Here is a 21,367-nt window from a genome sequence, read left to right as displayed (position 1 = left end):
AAATTTCCTGCCCCTTACCATAAATCTATGCCCCCTGGTTATTGACCTCTCTACTAAGGGGGAAAGTTCTTTCCTACCTACCCCAGCTATATCTTTCCTAACTTTATACACCTCAATCACGGTAGCATTGTGGATAGCACAATTGCTTCGGAGCTCCAGTGTCCCAGGTTCGATTCCCCGCTGGGTCACTGTCTGTGCGGAGTCTGCACGTTCTCCCCGTGTCTGCGTGGGTTTCCTCCGGGTGCTCCGGTTTCCTCCCACAGTCCAAAGATGTGCAGGTTAGGTGGATTGGCCATGCTAAATTGCCCTTAGTGTCCAAAATTGCCCTTAGTGTTGGGTGGGGTTACTGGGTTATGGGGATAGGGTGGAGGTGTTGACCTTGAGTAGGCTGCTCTTTCCAAGAGCCGGTGCAGACTCGATGGGCCGAATGGCCTCCTTCTGCACTGTGAATTCTATGATAATCAGGTTCTCCCCTCAGCCTTCTCTGCTCGAGGGAAAACAATCCCAGCCTATCCAGTCTCTCTGTATAGAGAAACGGTCCAGCCCAGGCAACATCCTGGTGAATCTCGCCAGAACCCTTTCCAGTGTAACCACATCCTTCCTGTAGGGTGGTGACCAGAACTACACACAGTACTCTAGCTGTGGCCTACAATTTATGCAGCTCCATCATAACCTCCCTGTTCTTATATTGTATGCCTCGGCTAAGAAAGACAAGATTCCCATATGCTTTCTTAATTACCTTATCTCCCTGTCCTGTTGCCTTCAGGGATCTTTGGATATGCACCCCAAGGTCTCTCTGATCCTCTGCATTTTCTCGCATCCTACCAGCCCTTAGTGTTGGGTGGGGTTGTTGGGTTGTGGGGATAGGGTGGAGGTGTTGATCTTGGGTAGGGTGCTCTTTCCAAGAGCCGGTGCAAACTCGATGGGCCGGGTGGCCTCCTTCTGCACTGTAAATTCTATGAAACCATTCATCGCGTATTCCTTTGCCTTATTAATCCTACCAAAATGCATTACCTCACACTTTTCCAGATTAAATTCCATTTGCCACTCTTCTGCCCAATGACCAGCTCATCTATATCATCCTGCAAGGCTTTCCTCCTTGCTATTTACCACACTACCCATTTTCATGTGATCTGCGAAGTTACTGGTTTTACCTCCTACTTTGATGGCGAGATTGTTAATACAAACAGCAAGGCACCCAGTACCGATTTCTGCAGTACACCCCCGGACACAGCTTCCAGTCACAAAAACAACCTTCCACCATCACCCTCTGCCTCCTGTCACTGCGCCAATTTTGGATCCAATTTGCCCTGGATCCCAAGAGACCTTATCTTCTTGGCCAGGATTCCATGCGGGACCTTGTCAAAAGTCTCACTGAAGTCCACGTAGACTGCATCAACTGTGCAGCTACACACCTAGTCACCTCCTCGAAAAATTTGATCAAGTTTGTTTGGAACGATCTCCCCCTGACAAAGCCATGTTGACTATCCTTAATTCACCCAAGTGGAGAGTAGTTCTGTCCCTCAGGATCTCTTCCAATAATTTCCCGAACGCTGATGTTGGTCTCACTGGCCTGTAATTATCTCCTCCACAGTGCAGCTTGGGTGGAAACAGGCTGGTCGGCAGTGGTCACAGCATTCATGTCATGGTGCCCAGTTATATGGGCACTGCTGTCCGCTAACTCGACCTGGGAGAGGGAGATCCAGCCCTATGTATCCTTCTTTGGCTCAGAGACAATTCATTCCGCTCTTGGAAATGGCATTTGGGTGTGTTATTACATTAAAAGCAGTGTATAAATGCAAGTAGCTGTTTTTAATTTGCTCTCCAAGCACAATGAGCTACATGTCAGGATTCATTTTTCACACAAATATTTAGGTGACTTAGCTGCGATATTGAAGTGTGCAGCTGTGTTGTTGTAAAACATGACAATCTAAGGAGATTAGAAAACCATTTGAGAATATTCTCATGCATGTAATGTTTGTCGAAGTGCAGTTAGTTTTTTTTGATCAGCTACCTCCGTTGATCTGTGGTGCTGCACGGGGATGGTCTAAACCTTCAGGTCAAACAGGCCATTGAGGTCAACTGGAGCAGTGGATGAAGGTGGGGGGAGGGCTGGAAAGGTTCTTGAGTAAATGGACCCGCATTGGGACAGTGCCGTGTGCCTCATCAGGATCAGGAATATCTCAGTGTGGATGGCTTAAAGTAGCTTGGCAGGGGAAGGTGGGAAAGATTCCAGAGTTGGGCACGTGTTTTGTTGTTCCCTGCGGCATTCTCCATGGTAACATCCCTACCAATCAGAGTCCGCTTGTCTGATCTGTTGATTGTGGGATCTCTTTGCTCTATTACTTGCTGCTTAAGCTGTTTGGCATACAAGTAGTCCTGTATTGTAGCTTGAGCAGGTTGACACCTCATTTTTATGTATATCTGCTATTGCTGCTGGCATGTCCTCCTGCACTGTTCATTGAACCATGGTTAATCCCCTGGCTTGGTGGTAAAGCGAGAGTGGGAGATATGTCGGGTCATGAGTTTAGAGATTGGGGTTGAATACAATTCTGCTGCTGCTGATGATGGCCCACAGAATTGCTAGATCTGTTCGAAGTCTATCCTATTTAGCATGGTGGTAGTGCCAGACAACATGATGGAAGGTATCCTCAATGTCAACATAGAACATACAGTGCAGAAGGAGGCCATTCGGCCCATCGAGTCTGCACCGGCCCACTTAAGCCTTCACTTCCACCCTATCCCCGTAAGCCAATAACCCCTCCTCACCCTTTCGGACACTAAGCGCAATTTAAAATGGCCAATCCACCTAACCTGCATGTCCTTGGACTGTGGAGGAAACCGGAGCACCCAGAGGAAACCCACGCAGACACAAGGAGAATGTGCAGACTCCGCACAGATGGTGTCCCAGTGGGGAATCGAACCTGAGACCCTGGCGCTGTGAAGCCACAGTGCTAGCCACTTATGCTACCGTGCTGCCCACTTAAGACAAGACGGGACTTTGTCTCCACAAGGACTGTGCGGTGGTCACTTCCACCAATATTGCCATGGACAGATGTATCTGCGGTAGGCAGGTTGGTGAGAATGAGGTCAGGTATGTTTCCCTCTTATTGGTTCCCTCGCCACCTGCCGCAGTCCAAGTCTAGCAGCTACATCCTTTAGGATTCAGTCAGCTCGGTCTGTGGTGGTACCACTGGGCGACTCTTGGTGACGGTGTGTTCCCGCTCACCATTGGCCACCAATGGGATTTTACAGTCCTGTCGAAATCAATGGAAATTTGCGTTGCTCGGACGCCGCGCCAACAGGAAAACCGCCGCGGGGGGTATCCTTCAGCGGGACCGGAAGATCCCACCGACAGGAAGGGCCAGAAAATCTCGCCCGCGTAATGAATTTTGACCAAGTGAGGAAACATGAAGAAGGAAGAGCACATGGAAATTTGGAGAAGGAGAGGTAAACTCAGTGGACAATGGTAATAATATTGATGAAGGAGAGAGGACAATACCAACCTCAAAGCCTTTTGCATTGTCTCCTGGGCCTTCCACAATCCCAGAGCACTCGAAACCAGGAACCAGTGGTGTCTTTGGCGGGTTTTCTATATTGCCTTGTCGAACCATCAAGTCTATGAAATTCAAGCCACTAGAAAAAAAGAAATGATCAAGTCAGAAATGTTTTGGATGCTGCACCTGAGATAGCATAGACTGAATTTAGAGGGACTCAGCAGTCTGATACCGGAACTAAACGGGGGTAAAATTATGAGGGCGATTGGATAGACTAATCTTGTATACCCTTGAACATCAGAGATTAAGGGGTGATCTGATTGAGGTGTTTAAAATGATCAGGGTAAGTTTGAGAAAAGTGAATACGCTCAAAATAAGACATAGGACCTCACCTTGTATATGTTTTATAAAATATGTAAAGATATCCTCAGATGCCTATTGCTATTTCAAAACCAAATTTAAACTGGACGACGACCTTTAAGCTGGCTGAATCCATGTCTGTCTACGTTCCCCCCCCCCCCCGAACAAAAGAAACTGGCAGTATCGGGGAAACTCACACATCGTTATCCCTGGAAGCCACTAACGAGCCCCTATGGGCGTCACAGGCCAACGTCAAAGAGAGATTGCTTTTATTTGTTTATTCATTTATGGGATGTGGGCATGTCTGGCTGGGCCTGAGGACATCTAAGAGTCAACCATATTGCTGTGGGCCTGGAGTCACATGTCGGCCAGACCCATGTAAGGACGGCAGATCTTCCTTCCCTAAAGGACATTAGTGAACCAGACATGGTCATCCTTAGGCCTGTCATTTCAGAATTTGATTGAATTCAGATTCACCATCTGCCGTGGTGGAGTTTGAGTACCCAGAGCATCACCCTGACTTTCTGGATCACTTGTCCAGTGACAATTACACTGCGCCACCACCTCCCCAATTATACAAAGACCTGCTGCATTTCATAGCCAGACTGGCCAGCCAGAGTCTGCTTGTCTGAACCCTGCAACCTTTCTTTCAATTAGAGTCATAGAACACAAAAAGATGTCCATAGTGCCTGGGCCGGTCATTAAGCAGCTATCTATTCTTCTATTCTAATCCCATTTTCCAGCATGTGGTCCATAGACTTGTATGCTGAGGCATTTCAATCGCTCATCTAAAGGCTTCTTAAATGTTGTGAGAGTTTGCACCTTTACCACCCTTTCAGGCAGCGAGTTCAAGGTTCCCACCACCCTTGGGTTTTCCCTCAAACCCCCTCTAATTCTTTTGCCCTTTACCTTAAATCTATGCCCCCTTATTATTGATCCTCTTACTAAGTGGAAAAGTTCCTTCCTATCTATGTCCTTCATAATTTTGTACACCTCAATCCAGGACCCCCCCCCCCCCCCCCAACTCAGCCCTCTCTGTTCTAAGGTGAACAACCCTAGCCTAACCAGCCTTTCCTCATAGCTGAAACACTCCAGCCCAGGCAACATCTTGGTGAATCTCTTCTGCACCCTTTCTAGTGCAATCACTACAGGTGCAGAAGTAGGCAATTCGGCCCTTCAACCTCTTGACTTCCCAAAGCCTGTCCACCATCGCCGAGACACAAGTCAGCATTGTGATGGAATGCTCCCCACTTGCCTAGATGAGTGCAGCTCCAACAACACTCAAGAAGCTCATCCAGGACAATGCTGCCAGCTTGATTGGCGTCCCTTCCACAAACATTCACTCGTTCCACCACCGCTGAACAGAAGCAGCACTGTGTAACATCTACAGGATGTACTGGAGAAACTCACAAAGGCATCTTAGGCAGCTCCTTCCAAACCCATGACCACTACCATCTATAAGGACAAGGGTAGCAGACACATGGGAACACCACCACTTGGAGGTTCCCCTCCAAGTCACTCACCATACTGACTTGGAAATATATTGGCTGTTCCATCACTGGATCAAAATCCTGGTAATCCCTTCCTTACAGCACTGTGGATGTACCTATTCCTCAAGGACTGCAGGGATTTGAGAAGGCAACTCACTACCACATTTTCAAGGGCAATTAGGGATGGACAATAAATGCTGGCCAAGCCAGCGATGCTCTCACCCCTTGAATAATTTTTTTAAAAACACAATGGAGTTGGTATATAATCATCACAATAATTCTCTCTTGATTACTTGTAACAAACCCAGACATGATATGTGGAAAACCCCAGTGTAGAGAGCTTTGGGAACCAATGTCGAACGTCATGGGGCAGCATGGTAGCACAAGTGGATAGCACTGTGGCTTCACAGTGCCAGGGTCCCAGGTTCGATTCCCCGCTGGGTCACTGTCTGTGCGGAGTCTGCACGTTCTCCCCGTGTCTGTGTGGGTTTCCTCCGGGTGCTCACGTTTCCTCTCACAGTCCAAAGATGTGCAGGTTAGGTGGATTGGCCATGATAAATTGCCCTTAGTGTCCAAAAAGGTTAGGAGGGTTATTGAGGTACGGGGATAGGGTGGAAGTGAGGGCTTAAGTGGTTCGGTGCAGACTCGATGGGCCGAATGGCCTCCTTCTGCTCTGTATGTTCTATGTTCTATGTCACCCTCTCCCGCTTTACCACCTACCTCCCCAGGCCCTCACCTTCCACGTCATGTCAAAATGCTGAAATGAATCCAGAGACCAGTTCCTGACAGAATTGTGACTGTCTCTCAAAATTCCATACGGGCTAACTGACCTTTTGTTGTGGTTCACAGCCATTGTTCCATGATTTTATTATTTATTTCTCCATGGGATGTGGACGTCGCTGTCAATTAAACCTAGCATTTGTTGCACATCCCAAATTGTCCTTGAACTGAGTGGCATTTCAGAGGGCAGTTAAGAGTCAACCACATGGCTGAGGATCTTGAGGCACATGTAGGCCGGACCAGGTAAGGATGGCAGATTTCCTTCCCTGAAGGGGAGTCATGAACCAGATGGGTTTTCATGACAAACAATGATAGTCATAGAATCATAGAATTTACAGTGCAGAAGGAGGCCATTTGGCCCATCAAGTCAGCACCGGCCCATGCAAAGGGCACCCAACTTAAGCCCATGCCTTTATCCTACCCCTGGAACACAGTAACCCTACCTAACCTTTTGGACACTGAGGGGCAATTTTAGCATGGCCAATCTATCTAATCTGCATAATTTTTGAACTGTGGGAGGAAACCGGAGCACCCGGAAAAAATCCACGCAGACACGGGGAGAAAGTACAAACTCCACACAGTCACCCGAGACCGGAATTGAACCCAGGTCCCTGGATCTGTGAAGCAGTAGTGCTAATCACTGTGCCACCGTGCTGCCCTTTAAACAATCAAATTGAAACTTTTTTTTTAAAAACCTATCAATCTACTTATTTCTTCATTTTCATGCATTTGCTGTCAGGTATTTCCAACCAAATTTGTCTATATGCAGTTAGTCAGGTTAGAACCGCATCCTTTCACCAGTGGAGAACCTGCAGCATCGTCACTGGTGGGAGGCTGAAATTACAGCCTGACGATTTTCCATCGGCATCGAATTCATAAATGCCAAAATGAGGGCAGAAAATATAACTTTAAAACAAGGTTGAATGATTCCTGCCCAGCAGGAGGTGACTATTCCTCCAAGTCTAACGCTACCTCAGGAGAGGGAGATCTGCTGATTTGTAGCCTCTCTATCCTAAGCACCTGTACACGATGTGTACACAGCACAGGGATGAAATTGGGAAGTTCCTTGGAGTGCAGCTGTACCATGCGATGCATTTATACATTGAGCCATTGAATGAGCAAGAAAAATATATCCTACGGTACATTCTAATGGGGCAGGGGCAATAGGTAGAGGTAGAGGCAGGAAACCTCATCACACTGAAGAAGCATTTAGATGAGCACTTGGGATGCCATAGCATACAAGAATCCGGACAAAGTGCTGTGAAATGGGATGGGAATAGATAAATGCTTGATAGCCAGCACAAACATGATGGACTGAAGGGCCTATTTTGTGTTCTATAATACTCTATGACTCTAATTGACGCAAGAGCACAAATTTGGCTCAGCGAATGGTTAATTGACTCAAAGCAAATTTTTCTTCCAGAACTATCAATCACCTCCTTTGCAATTACAAGGCATTAGGTGCAAGTGCATTTATAAGATAACATCACTGACAGTAATTTCTCTTGACAAATTCAAGCCCCCTACTCTATAATTCGGCTGAGGTAGCCATTATTCACTGTGTGCTCGCGTTGTAGTCTAAATTTACTATCTCATAAATAATAAAGCGCATTAACATCGGCAATATAAATAAAATGTACGTTTCTGAGCATTTTGTTTCCAGTTGTTTGATGATGCTGGGACATCAGAGAGCAGACAGGTAGCCTATTTTTTGTAATGAAGACAAGGACACAGTCTCATCTTCAACAGTTGTGATGTAATTAAGATTGCCTTCCTGCTGAAGCAGTCAATTCCCTCCACTGCTTTGCTTGACTATCCATTATCACTGCAGGAGCACTTACAATTGGAAATTCTTCTCCGTAATTACACAAAATATGAGTTAAACAAACCATTTGCTTGAGGCTTTTAGGAAATCCTTCCCCAGCCGTAACTCAAGATCCAACAATGCAAGCAATATTTTCAAGATAGGGAATGTCCCGCAACAGAAGTGCACAAGGTGACAAATACTAACAGGAAGAGATTTGGGGAGGTGATCTCCAACAGTCGAAGTGACAGCTCTTGAGGCAACTCTTGGAGGCAGATAGATAGATGAAGGGGTTCGATAGGATAGATACTAAGAAATGATTTCCTCTGGTAGGAAGAGTGTAGAACTAGAAGGCATAATCTTAAAAACAGGGCCAGGTCATTTTAGGAGGGCAATGAGGAGGCATTTGCTCACACACAGAGATCATAGAGATCTGGAACACTCTTGTTCAAAAATCTGTTGATGCTTTCAGGATTAGGATCAACAAGATTTTTCTTTGGTAACGGGGATCAAGGGGTATGGAGCAAAGGCAGGTAAATGGAATTGAGGTGCAGAACAGTCATTATCTGATTGAAATGGGGGAACATGAAATGGTCGACTCCTGTCCCTGCTTCCATGACAAGGCTGCAGGGCTCAGAAAGAAAATTCCATTTCATAGAGAACTAAGGACTGAAGATACTGCCTCGAATGATGAAATGCAGGGAGCGGGAGATGTAAAGAAGGTCATGGTCAGAGCACAGAGGGATGATAGGGCAGCACGGACAGAACACAAGATGCAAGCATAACCATTCAATCCATTAGAATGCCCTGTTCTCAGACTCCTAAGCTCAGAATGATGCCGCACTTCTAACATGGAACCATGTTCAGTGGGATACGATTCCACAAGTAAACTGGGTCCTTACTTTCGAAACTCACTCCTATTTTATACACTCGGGTAAATTTGGAAACAAGTGATGACACCAATGTATATGGGCAGCACGGTAGCATTGTGGATAGCACAATTGCTTCACAGCTCCAGGGTCCCAGGTTCGATTCCGGCTTGGGTCACTGTCTGTGCGGAGTCTGCACATCCTCCCCACGTGTGCGTGGGTTTCCTCCGGGTGTTCCGGTTTCCTCCCACAGTCCAAAGATGTGCAGGCTAGGTGGATTAGCCATGATAAATTGCCCTTAGTGTCCAAAATTGCCCTTAGTGTTGGGTGGGGTTACTGGGTTATGGGGATAGGGTGGAGGTGTTGACCTTGGGTAGGGTGCTCTTTCCAAGAGCCGGTGCAGACTCGATGGGCCGAATGGCCTCCTTCTGCACTGTAAATTCTATGATAATCTATGTGGGCTGAGAAATTAGCTTTGCCAGCAGAAGAGAAGTGGAGAAAAAAATCCATGCCTCACACCTGTTTTGCCCATAGCAGGCAAGAAATTAAACTAGCGTGAGCAGTAAAACAGCAATCTCCTGAGAAACAGCCATCAATGGTGCGAATTGGAATGCATGAGTTGGACTCAACAGTTGACAGTTGGATCTCCATGAAGCAGTCCAAATTCAGTCATACTTGGACACCGTTATTCAGTGACACTGGTGAGGGAATTGGTAATGAGGCCAAGATTATTGTCTGCTGCTGGAATGGTTTAAAAGGACCCACAGTCTTACACCATGCTTCTCATTCTTTCTTTGGTTGGCCCGTATCCAGAGAAACCCTTCATCATATTTAAAACTGTCCAAAAGAAATGATTGAGAATTCCAACAAAGTGGTGTTTCACTGTGCCTGACATGGAGTGCATTTTGCCTCTCCAGAAACATGTTCTACTTCTTAAAAGCGCAAAGCAATTAAATACAGACGGAATCAATAGACAAGTCCTGAGGACCCCAAGTGTGTATTGTTATCTCGCTGGAATGAACTGGCAATAAAGTGCAGTGTTGGAAATTACAAAGCAATGGTAATGCTTGTGCAGCTGAGACCCTGTATATTGACACACAGGCTACTATAGCATTAAGTTTTACTTTATTCGTTCATGGAAAAAACCCTCATTTGCAGTGACAGGACTAACTTTCCAGAGCCCATCAAAAAGCCAGACTGGCATCCTGGAATACAGTAGATCAGGCATTGTCAAAGTCGGGGGTGCAACTCTTGGGTGGTGTGGTGAAACCGCGTGTTGTACAGCATTGCCACTATATTACATGTTGTACGGTTTTGGCTCTGCCCGTGGCTCCTCCTCCAAGGGCCTGGGTATATAAGCTGCCGACCTCTCACACTGCCTCATTTTGGGGCACGCTACCAGCTCTGTTGTAAGTCAATTAAAGCCAGAGTTAATTTACTCTGCGTTTTCCATCTTAATTGATGGCATATCAGGTGGGTCACGGGCTGGTGTCGGGAGGGTCGCGGCGCCATCCGTCGGGGGCTCCCGCAACAACCGCAGCAGCCGGTTTTTAATAATGCCGGCTGCAAGCGGCCTTCAAAATGGCCACGAACATATTAAAAAATGCAGCCGCACTGCGCATGCGTGGCCGCTCATCGGTGCGGAGAGGGCACACATGCGCAGTGCGGCCGCATTTTAAAAAATCCGGTCGCAGCCTTTTTGAAGGCCGTTCGCAGCCGGCATTGTCTGCAAAATGTTCGGGAGAATGATGTGATTGGTTGCTTTCTGAACTTTGATGCTGATGACGTGGAAGTCTCTGAATCCAAGAATGGTGAGTGATCCAGCGATGGTTTCATTGCAGCTGTAACTTCAACCAAGCGATGCCAACTTTTTTAATCTTGATTTTTAAACATTCCAAAACAACGTGCCTGCAGTTCGTATTTGGAAGCTTTATCAATTAATTGATTTTTAAGAGTCTTTTATTTTTTTACATTTTTAATTGTAATGTTTAGGTGAAATGTGGTGAACCTCCAATTTCTAGAGGATGAAAACATTTTCAGTTTCTGCATTTTTTTCCTGTTAAACTTTATCAAATAAACCCCACCCCCCTCACCCCCCCGAACTTGTAAAACAAATACCGGCTGCTGCGGCTCTTGCCTGCGAATTTGCGCAATCGGAGATGCAGAAGATTTATTTTTAAATTCTTCCTGCCTGAAGGGAGGTAGAGAGCAGGGCACGCCCCCCCCGAACGTCACCATCAGGTGCTTTGGGCGCGATTGCGATTCCTCCATTTTGTCAGCAGCAAACAGAGTAAGAGAAAATGGTGGGCCGCGAAGGTCGGCCGGCGTGGGTCGCGAAGGTCGGCCAGCGTGGGTCGCGAAGGTCGGCCGGCGTGGGTCGCAAAGGTCGGCCAGTGTGCGTCGCGAAGGTCGGCCGGCGTGGGTCGCGAAGGTCGGCCAGCGTGGGTCGCGAAGGTCGGCCGGCGTGGGTCGCAAAGGTCGGCCAGTGTGGGTCGCGAAGGTCGGGCGGCGTGAGTCGCGAAGGTCGGCCGGCGTGGGTCGCGAAGGTCGGCCGGCGTGGGTCGCGAAGGTCGGCCGGGTTGGGTCCCGAAGATTGGCCGGTTGGTAAAAATGGGTCCCCGGAAAAAAAGTTTGAAAAACACTGCAGTAGATTGCTTTGCTCAAATATCAGATTACCAAATCAACACCAGGGGTTCAGCCGGATTTCTCACTCCCATCCTCCAAGTATGCCGCCTTGAACCCAACCCAACCCCAAAATGACTCCACCAATCCCATGATTCTAATGGGAATCTGTTGCTCTCATTAGACACAGTGAAGGAAGTAGGTTTATAATCTCGAGGATTAGAATACAAGATGGTAGACGTTATGTACAGCTATGCAAGGCCCTTCATTTCTTCATTCTTTCATGGCATGTGGCCGTTGGTGGCAGGGTCAGCATTTGTTGCTCATCACGAATTGCTGTGCCTATTCAGTTAAGAGTCAGCCATATTGCTGGAGTCACATGTAGGCCAGACCAGATAAGGATGGCAGATTTCCCTCCCTAAATGAATCAGATGGGTTTTTTCAACAATTTGTGACAGTTGCCATGTCTTTTTACTGAGACTAGCTTTCAATTCCAGATTTAATTAATTGAATTTAAATTCCACCAGCTGCTACGGTGGGATTTGAACACCTGTCCCTAGGGCGCGAGTCTCTGGTTTATCAGTCCAGTGATATCACCATTATGCCAATATTTTGCCCCCCCCCACCTCTGACCACACCTGGAGTACAATGAGCAGTTCTGGGGACCATATAATGTCCTTGAAGGGGGTGCGGCGGAGATTTACCCAGAAGCGAAGGGTTGAATTATGCAGAGAGATCACACAATTTTTATTCTCTGGAATTTGGCAGGTTATGGGGCTGATTTGATCAGGATTTTCAAGTAATTAGGAAAGCTAATAGAATGTTACCATTCACTGTGAGGGGAATTGGATACAGAAGTAGGGAGGTCATGCTTCAGTTGTGCAGGGCTGTAGTGAGGCCACATTTGGAGTGCTGTGTACAGTATTGGTCACCTTATTTCAGGAAGGATGGTAGCAGTTCAGAGAAGGTTTATCAGACTAATACTTGGAATGGGTGGGTAGTCTTATGAGGAAACGTTAGACTTGTAACCGCTAGAGTTTAGAAGAGCAAGAGGCAACTTGATTGAAACATACAAGATCCTGAGGGGTCTTCTTGACCGGGTGGATGAAGAGAACCTTGTGGGAAAATCTAGGACTAGCGGTCACTGTTTAAAAATAAGGGGCAGCCCATATAGGACAGAAAGGAGGTGATATTATTTTACTCAGAGGGTGGTGAATCTTTGGAACTCTCTTTCAGGAAAGGTGGCAGAAGCAGTCTTCGAATAATTTTCAGACAGATGCAGTTAGATTCTTTGTAAGCATAGGAGGTGATATTTTATCGGGAGTAGGTGGGATGCAGATTTGAGGTGGCTATCAGATCAGCCATGATCTTATTGAATGGCGGAGCAGTCTCAAGGGGCCGACTCCTGCTCCTTGTTCATACATTCGTAAGATATTAACTAAAAGCTATTTCTGCTGCTTGGGGAGTGCAGAACTAGACAGGCTGGTCTCTGTTCCCGTCGGCAGCTCACCCCCCGCCCTCGGGTTTCCTGGAGGCGTGCTGGCTTCAATGGGAAATCCCATTGAGAAGCGGTGGGACTAGGGAGTTCCGCTGACAGCGAATGGCGCGCCACCGAGAAACACAAGGCTGGGGGACTGGAGAATCCAGACCCTGGTCTATAAATTGCAATCGATTCTAGGCCAAGTGTTACTTTGAAATCTGAGATTGATAAATTTCTATTAAAGGAAATGGAACAAAAACGGGAATATGGAGTTAGGTGGCAGGTCAGCCATGATCTTAATGAATGGTGAAGCAGGCTTCCATTCAATGGAAAGACCATTGTAGGGTATTTGAAATTGCCCTCCTTTCTATAAAATGGTAGCCAGCATTTTTGCTTCCAAGTTGCAATTAGAAAATCTGCCATAGGCATCTTGTTTGAAAGCTCGGCAAGTTGCAATACTTTATGTTAATCCTATAAAACGTGTTTCCATTACTTATTGTGTCAGGTGATAGTCTCTACCTACCATAACAAATAAGATGTCCTGAGGTTAAGAGTGAAAGGAATCTAATATTTAAAGTGGTGGATTGAATCACATATGGATATTGCCACATGCATTTTTCAATGAATCGATGATGATTGGATCTGTTTGGCAGGGTAGAAATCCTTAAAATGCTAACACCTGGAGCCAAACTACTTATTAATGTATGAATTGAATTGTGGAATGCCAGAAATACACAGAAGGCGCTGTACCAGCTGTTATAAAGAAGGTCACCACTTTAAATGTAAGCGTCTTGTCAAAATCAGAAATCAGCTGAACACAGGTTTGACAGCATCTATAAAGAGAACAATTTGCAACTTTACATTGTCTGAAATGTAACAAAATGTCTCTATGGGAATAGAAAAAAAACAGGAAGGCAGGCCCCATGTTGTGGCAGGAGATGGGTTAGAGGGAGATGACGGAAGGCAAAGTCTAAGCAATAGGGTTTTTTAACATGGCTTTTGAAGTGGGTGGGAGGGGGGTGCGAGAGTAAGATGACAAGGGGAGGGGTTTAGGAAGGTTGTTCCAGATGTTTGGGGGCTAAATGCTGGTAGGTGTTTCCACCAAAGACGTGACAGCGGACGGTGAGGTTGCAAAGCAGGTGCTGGTCACAAGAGAAGAAGGGGGCCGTGTTCAAGCTGGGTGTTCCATGATACTCGAGGAGATTAGAAGACCATAAGGCATAGGAGCAGAATTAGACCACTCGGCCAATTGAGTCTGCTCCCACCATTCAGTCATGGCTGATAATTTTCTCATTCCCATTCTCCTCCCTTCTCCCCATAACCCCTGATCCCCTGATTCAAGGTGGGGCTTCACTCAGAGTGGATGCGAGAGTCAGAGCTGGGTTATTAGGGTGAAGAGGTGTCATTGATGCTGTCAGCATCTGGACGTTAGAGGGTGTCAATGTGCGGCAACGATCTGTATTTGTAGATGATCAAACAAGAGAATCATGGTTCTGATGAAAGTAAAAAGGGTAGTGAAAGTTAACTCTCTCCCCCAAAAAGTGGTGGATCTTGAGTCAATTTAGAATGTTAAAACTGCAATTTTTGTCATGTAGGAAGGAAAGAACTGCCTTTCATATCTGCAAATGTCTCAAAGAATCTTACAGCCAATGAAGTTGTTTCAACTGCAGCCACTGTTGTGTTGGAGGAAATACAGCAACCAATTTTCACACAGCAAACTCACAAATAATGAGCAGACAATCTGTTTTTGATGATATTGATTGGGGGCCGAGACACCAGGCATGCTCCCCTGCCCTTCTTCAGCAAACTGCCACGTCATCATGTACACCCATGTGAGAGGACATAAAGCCTCCGTTAGCATCCCATCTGAAAGATGGCACCTCTGACACAGCAGCCCTCCCTCAGTACTGTATTTTGTGTCCAGCCCTGGACCTAAGCTTCTTCTGAAGAAGGGTCATAGTTGACTCAAAACATTTCTCTCTCTACAGCTGCTGCCAGGCCTGCTGGGTATTTCCAGCACTTTCTGTTTTTATTTCAGATTTTGAGCAGTATTTTATTATTATTCCCCCCCCCCCCCGTCGCGCCCCCCCCCCGCCCCCCCCCCCCCCCCCCCCGGCCATTTGTTCCTTGTGCCGTACAAGGCAAATGCCAGAGCTCTGCTGTTCCTAGATGAGTGCTAGGACAGGTAGAGACATATAGGAACCTTCTGTTCTACCATTACAAGGCATCAGAACTCCACAGGATTGTGATTTTAAAACTTCACAATTTTGTCCTTTCTCTTTAGTTTAGACAGCACTCTACTACATTTGTCATTGTTTTTACTTCTCATGCAGTAAGCTCCGGGATTCTTCACTTACACTTTTCCACCTCTCTATCTTTATTTTCCCCTTCACAACGCTCCTTCAAACCTATTTTATTTTAACCATAGAATCTCTACAGTGCAGAAGGAGGCCATGCAGCCCATCGAGTCTGCTCCGATCCTCTGAAAGGGCACTCTACCCTGGGCCACTCCCCCATCCACCCCACCCTGTCCCGTAACGCCATAGACTAACCTACACATTGCTGGCACTAAAGGGCATTTTCACATGGCCAATCCAGCTAACCTGCACATCTTTGGACTGTGGGGGGAAACCGGAGCACCCAGAGAAAATGTTAAAACTGATGTATGCATTTAGTAAGGGTATTGAGGGACCATAGAATCCCTACAGTGCAGAGAGAGAGAGGCCATTCGGCCCATCGAGTCTGCACCGACCCACCAAAAGAGCACCCCTAAACTAGGCCCACTCCCCCGCCCAATCCCAGTAACCCCACCTAATCGTTTGACCATAAGGGGCAATTTAGCAGATCCAATCCACCTAATCTGCACATCTTTGAACAGTGAGAGGAAAATGGAAGATCTGGAAGAAATCCACGCAGACACGGGGAGAATGTGCAAACTCCACACAGTCACCCAAGGCCAGAATCGAACCCGGGTCCCTGGCGCTGTGAGGCAGCAGTGCTATCCACTGTGCCACCGTGGAACCAAAGAAGGCAGGTGGGGTTCAACTGCCGAACGAGCTATCCTAACTGAATGGTGGGAGAGGCTTGAGGAGCGAAAGGCTTAATCATGGTCCTATCAATGTTTCTATAAAAAGAGCAGTGGGGTTTCGGGAGAGAAGTTCAGAAATACAGAAGGAGATATCTTAAAATTACAGCTGGGCAATTCAAGAGTAATATCAGGAAGCATTTCTTCGCAAACGGGCAGTAAAAATCTGGAACTCTCGCCGCCAAAAGATTGTGGTTGCTGAACCATTCGAGACTCAGTTTTCTTCATTAATATTATCAAGGGGTAAAGCAAAGCTGGGTAATGGGGGAATGAGATAAAGAGCAGTCATGATCTAATTGAATGACAGCACAGATTTGAGGGGTTGAATGTCCTTCTCCTGTGCTTCTTCCTTCTTGACATGCTGTAACTCTGTACCTCCACTCTACTGCTCTGACCGCATGTAGTATAGCCATAAGTAAAGCAAATCAGCATGTCACTACAGACAAAACCGTCTATTACAAAACCGTGCACAATGCAGAAACACACAGAGTCCATTTGTTATTTTCAAACTGCCATTTGTCAGACCAAATGTAATATTTAAAATGTAATAATATTACTCCTTTAAAAACAAACTATGATACTGTCTATCTCCTGAGCTTCTGTAATGGTGTTCCCTATCTGCTGCCCCCAAGCTAATCCTTTATAGAAATTATTTTTTTGAAACAATGGATAAGGCAGGGCAGGGTAGGTTCAATCAGATGTGTTACCAGATTACAGCGAGAGAAGTGAAATTGTTTTGCTAGGCGTTGAAAGGGTTAAGGGATAACCTGACAGAGATCTTCAAAAATGTGGAAGTGCTCACAGGGGAGATTGTAGCAGGTGAATTCTACTGGTCAGAATAATGGGGCGGGGGGGGGGGGGATGCCCCTTAAATGTCACTATCGTCCCTGCTTCCACCACCTCCTCCGGTAGCGAGTTCCAGGCACCCACTACCCTCTGCGTAAAAAAATTGCCTCGTACATCTACTCTAAACCTTGCCCCTCTCACCTTAAACCTACACCCCCTAGTAATTGACCCCTCTACCCTGGGAAAAGCCTCTGACTATCCACTCTGTCTATGCCCCTCATAATTTTGTAGACCTCTATCAGGTCGCCCCTCAACCTCCTTCGTTCCAGTGAGAACAAACCGAGTTTATTCAACCGCTCCTCATAGCTAATGCCCTCCATACCAGGCAACATTCTGGTAAATCTCTTCTGCACCCTCTCTAAAGCCTCCGCATCCTTCTGGTAGTGTGGCGACCAGAATTGAACACTATACTCCAAGTGTGGCCTAACTAAGGTTCTATACAGCTGCAACATGACTTGCCAATTCTTATACTCAATGCCCCGGCCAATGAAGGCAAGCATGCCGTATGCCTTCTTGACTACCTTCTCCACCTGTGTTGCCCCTTTCAGTGACCTGTGGGCCTGTACTCCTAGATCTCTTTGACTTTCAATACTCTTGAGGGTTCTACCATTCACTGTATATTCCCTATCTGCATTGGACCTTCCAAAATGCATGACCTCACATTTGTCCGGATTAAACTCCATCTGCCATCTCTCCGCCCAAGTCTCCAAACAATCTAAATCCTGCTGTATCCTCTGACAGTCCTCAGAGAATATCACAAAGAATAAAGGGATGTTGGAAAGGGGGGATGTACACAGGGGGTGGTTCAAATCTATCTCTGCCCCAGCCTCCACCCACCTGCTGCTACTCTCCTCAGCTGGGTCTTTGTAACCTCTGGGCTTGTTTGGTCACACCTCTGGATGGTCCCCACCTTTCCACCCTTTGAGATCATCTACAACCCCACTACCCATGCCTTAACTCACCGCAAGTCTTGTCCCCCTATTGCCCCGATGCTCGCAGATCTAACTGGCTCCCTCCCAGTCAAGCAACATCTTGGTTTTAAAATTCTCATCCTTGTTTTCAAGTCCCCTCGTTGCCCTTCCCCCCCCTATCTCCGTGATCTCCGCCAGCCTCACAGCTCCCTGAAAACTCTCTGCTCTTGCAACTGATGCCTGGTTTGATCGCTCCGTTGGTGGCAGTGCCCTGAGCTGCAAGGCCCGAGGTTCGGGGCTCCTTTGCTGAACCTTTCCACCTCTCTACCACACCACTCCCATCCTCCTTAAAACCTGCCTCTTTGACCAAGGCTGTGCCTTTCTGCAAGTTGCCTGGCACGCCTGTTTGATATCAGCTTTCCCACAACTTTTGGTTTTGCTCATGTCCAAAAGCGTATCTCCCTGGTTCCCTCATTGATTAACTGCAGCTTAAGATGCATTTCTGAATTGCATCGATGGCGGGCTGGCTGGACAAGTCGTGTCTGGCGCCTGGCAAATTTCATTCTTGCACCAAATGGGAATCACACACACACACACACATGGTCAAAGCCCTTCTGCATCTTGCAAATGAATACGCCCCAACCTCTTCTTCACATCCCAATGCCACGCCGTATTGGGGGGGGGGGGGGGAAGGGGGGCAATTTTAGATTTCACTCCTCACCGCAGCTCTCTGCATTTGACCCCGCAGCCACATCTACATTGTTGTCACCACCCTTCCCCAGCTTCGCTCTTGCTTCGCAAACTGTTTCAACAGGTCAGCTGAAGCTCAGAGCAGCACCTGCGGGCGGATCCCAACCTAGTTAACTCGCAACGTTTAAGTCAAAACAAAAAATATCAAACTTGCCCCGCCGAATCCAACATCATTAACACCGTGAAGCCACAAAGTGTAATCTCCTGCTTGCCCCCCACCACCCCTCTCCCAGCAGAGCTGGCTGAGTTGATGGCCCAGTGCTGAGCCCCCTGAAGCAGGTTGGATCGGGGTCTGAACTGATAACTCCATCAGTCACCAAAGGCGTACCTCGCGGCTCGCGGAATGAAACACAGCGTGAGAGAGAAACACTTCCAGCTAATTAGGGGAGGAAATGGCACAGCGGCGAATGAGATGATTAGAAACCCGAGGGGCCCCGTAAATAAAACGTCTTCTGCAGAAACTCACATCCGACTAAACAGTGCATCTACCTTGCAAACGGTTAACTACGATTTATATGCAGACTTTTAATTATTTGATGTGCAAACGATGTACGTATTTCCCACATAGATCTGATGCAATACTTGTCACTGAGAAGGGTAAATAGGTACATGGCATTGCCCTGTACAGCAGTGCACAGCAAGGAGATAAATGTGGACGGGAGTCACAGTATACACATATTGCAAGTCTATACAATATATAGATGGCAAGCGTATATTGCTGGCTGTCCTATAAACTCAAACGTAGTGTTTAGAAGGTGGTTGTATAGGATGTTGTCTATGAGCACAGAGAATGTAGATCATCAATTGAAAAGGATGCTGTCTTTTTCCAACCACCCACACAGCATATAGATGGTCAGTGGATAGGATACTGGCTGCCCTTTCTCAGCACATACACGGTATTTAGAAGGCAATTGTATAGGGTGCTGATAGTTTATGAGCACTCAGTACGCAGATCGTCACCTTGTTGGATGCTGATTGTCTATAAGCACTCAGTGTATAGATGGTTAAATTGTAGGACGATGGCTGCCTATAGCATGCACACGGTATATAGATGGTCAGTAAATATGATACTGACATAATATATAAATGGTAAATATTTAGGATGTTAGCCGAAGCACGCAGGCAGTAAGTCTATAGGATCTTGGCTGTCTATAAGCATACACAGTATATAGGTGGCCATTGCATGGGATGCTGTCTGTCAATAAGTACACACACAGTATACAAATGGTGAATGCATAGGATGCTTCTAATCTATATGCACATATACAATATACAGATGTTGAATGTATAGGGTGATGGCTGTCTATAAGCACACACAATATACAAATGGTGAATGAATAGGATTCTTGCTATCTATATGCACATATGTAATATTGAATTGTGTAGGACAGTGATTGTTTATAAGGACACAGTATGCAAATGGTGAATGAATAGGATTCTTGCTGTCTATATGCACATATGTAATATTGAATTGTGTAGGACAGTGGTTGTTTATAAGGACACAGTATGCAAATGGTGAATGAATAGGATTCTTGCTGTCTATATGCACACATGTAACATTGAATTATGTAGGACAGTGGTTGTTTATAAGGACACACAGTATAGAAATGATGAATGAATAGGATTCATGCAGTGTATATGCACATAGATAACCCTAAATTGTGTAGGATAGTTGCTGCTATAAGCACACGCAGTATATTGATGGTAAATGTATATAGGATGCTGGCTGTCTATAGGATGAAGTGCAGTGATTGCAGATGAGTATGAAAGCTGCTACTTAACCAGGCCTTGACTCGGATTTTCACCTCCCCCTCCTGGGGTTCGGGCATGGGCTTCTTGGCCACCCTCAGTTTGTTTAACCCCCCGAATGCGGAGAGGATGACGGCTCGGATCTCCTTGGCGTCGCCCAGCGCACTGCCGCGCTCCCTGGGCGCATCCTTCTCGATCATGTGCTCCGTCTCCTCGCTTTTATCCACCCCTTCGTTAGCCATGGGGAAAGCGCTGGGCTGGGGGATGCTGACCCGGAATGTCTCACTCCCTCTGTCTGTCTGTCTGTGTCTCCCTCCAACAGACAGTGCCGGTCCACACTGCCCACTTGAGCTGCAAATGAAGCGAAGCGACAGCGCTGGCGCAGACAGTCAGACGGGTCGTATTGTAGCGAGTATAACCCGCGGCGGGATGTGCTCTCCTCTGTGCAAAGTTATTGTGGATGCGGGGGTTGAGTGGTGTTTGGGGGGCGGGGGGGGGGGGGGGTCTTCCAGGCTCCCTGTCACAATTTTTTTTTAAACCCTGACAAATATGCAACGCTGAAATGATACTTTATAATAACAATCTTCATTGTCACAAGTAGGCTTACATTAACACTGCAATGAAGTTACTGTAAAAAGCCCCTAGTCGCCACACTCCAGCGCCTGTTTGGATACACAGAGGGGGAATTCAGAATGTCCAATTCACCTAGCAGCACGTCTTGTGGGAGGAAACCGGAGTACCCGGAGGAAACCCACGCAGACACGGGGAGAACGTGCAGACTCCGCACAGTCTGTGACCCAAGCCAGGAATCGAACCCGCGAGCGGTGAAGCAACAGCGCTAACCACTGTGCTACCATGCTGCCCGATACTTGAGATAGGCGTTGACTTTTGAAAGCCCAACTTTGCCAATTCAGAGAGGAGTTTGGTCCCACCGGGCCAGTCACGGCAGCCTCTGCTGTCATTTCGGATTTACACGTGGTTTTCAGCTTAGATTTTCTTCCTGTGACACCGTACCTGGAAGATAAGCAGCACACCCTCCCGCTGCGGATCTGCCCCTCCATCTCACTCTGGAGGTTTGAAGGTGAAAATCTGATCTCTTCGGCCAGAATCTCGGGCCGTCGGGA

At 46.9% G+C, this 21,367-nt stretch overlaps 1 protein-coding gene across 1 annotated transcript in view; it reads right to left on the bottom strand.

Moving 5' to 3' along the window:
- The window catches only part of LOC140384788 (synaptic vesicle membrane protein VAT-1 homolog-like), an 83,178-nt gene extending 62,559 nt beyond the window's left edge, over nucleotides 1–20,619 (bottom strand). Inside the window, exons 1-2 of the mRNA XM_072466780.1 lie at nucleotides 20,277–20,619; nucleotides 3,507–3,636 (exon numbers count right to left, since the gene is read on the bottom strand). Coding sequence (XP_072322881.1) covers nucleotides 3,507–3,636; nucleotides 20,277–20,485 — 339 coding nt within the window. The 5' untranslated portion in view covers nucleotides 20,486–20,619. The remainder of the gene's footprint in view (nucleotides 1–3,506; nucleotides 3,637–20,276) is intronic.
- Nucleotides 20,620–21,367: the final 748 nt, after the last annotated feature.

The sequence above is a fragment of the Scyliorhinus torazame genome, chromosome 10 (genome assembly GCF_047496885.1).
Source record: "Scyliorhinus torazame isolate Kashiwa2021f chromosome 10, sScyTor2.1, whole genome shotgun sequence".
Taxonomy (NCBI): Eukaryota; Metazoa; Chordata; class Chondrichthyes; order Carcharhiniformes; family Scyliorhinidae; genus Scyliorhinus; species Scyliorhinus torazame.
This window is presented reverse-complemented; position numbering and strand designations above follow the sequence as displayed.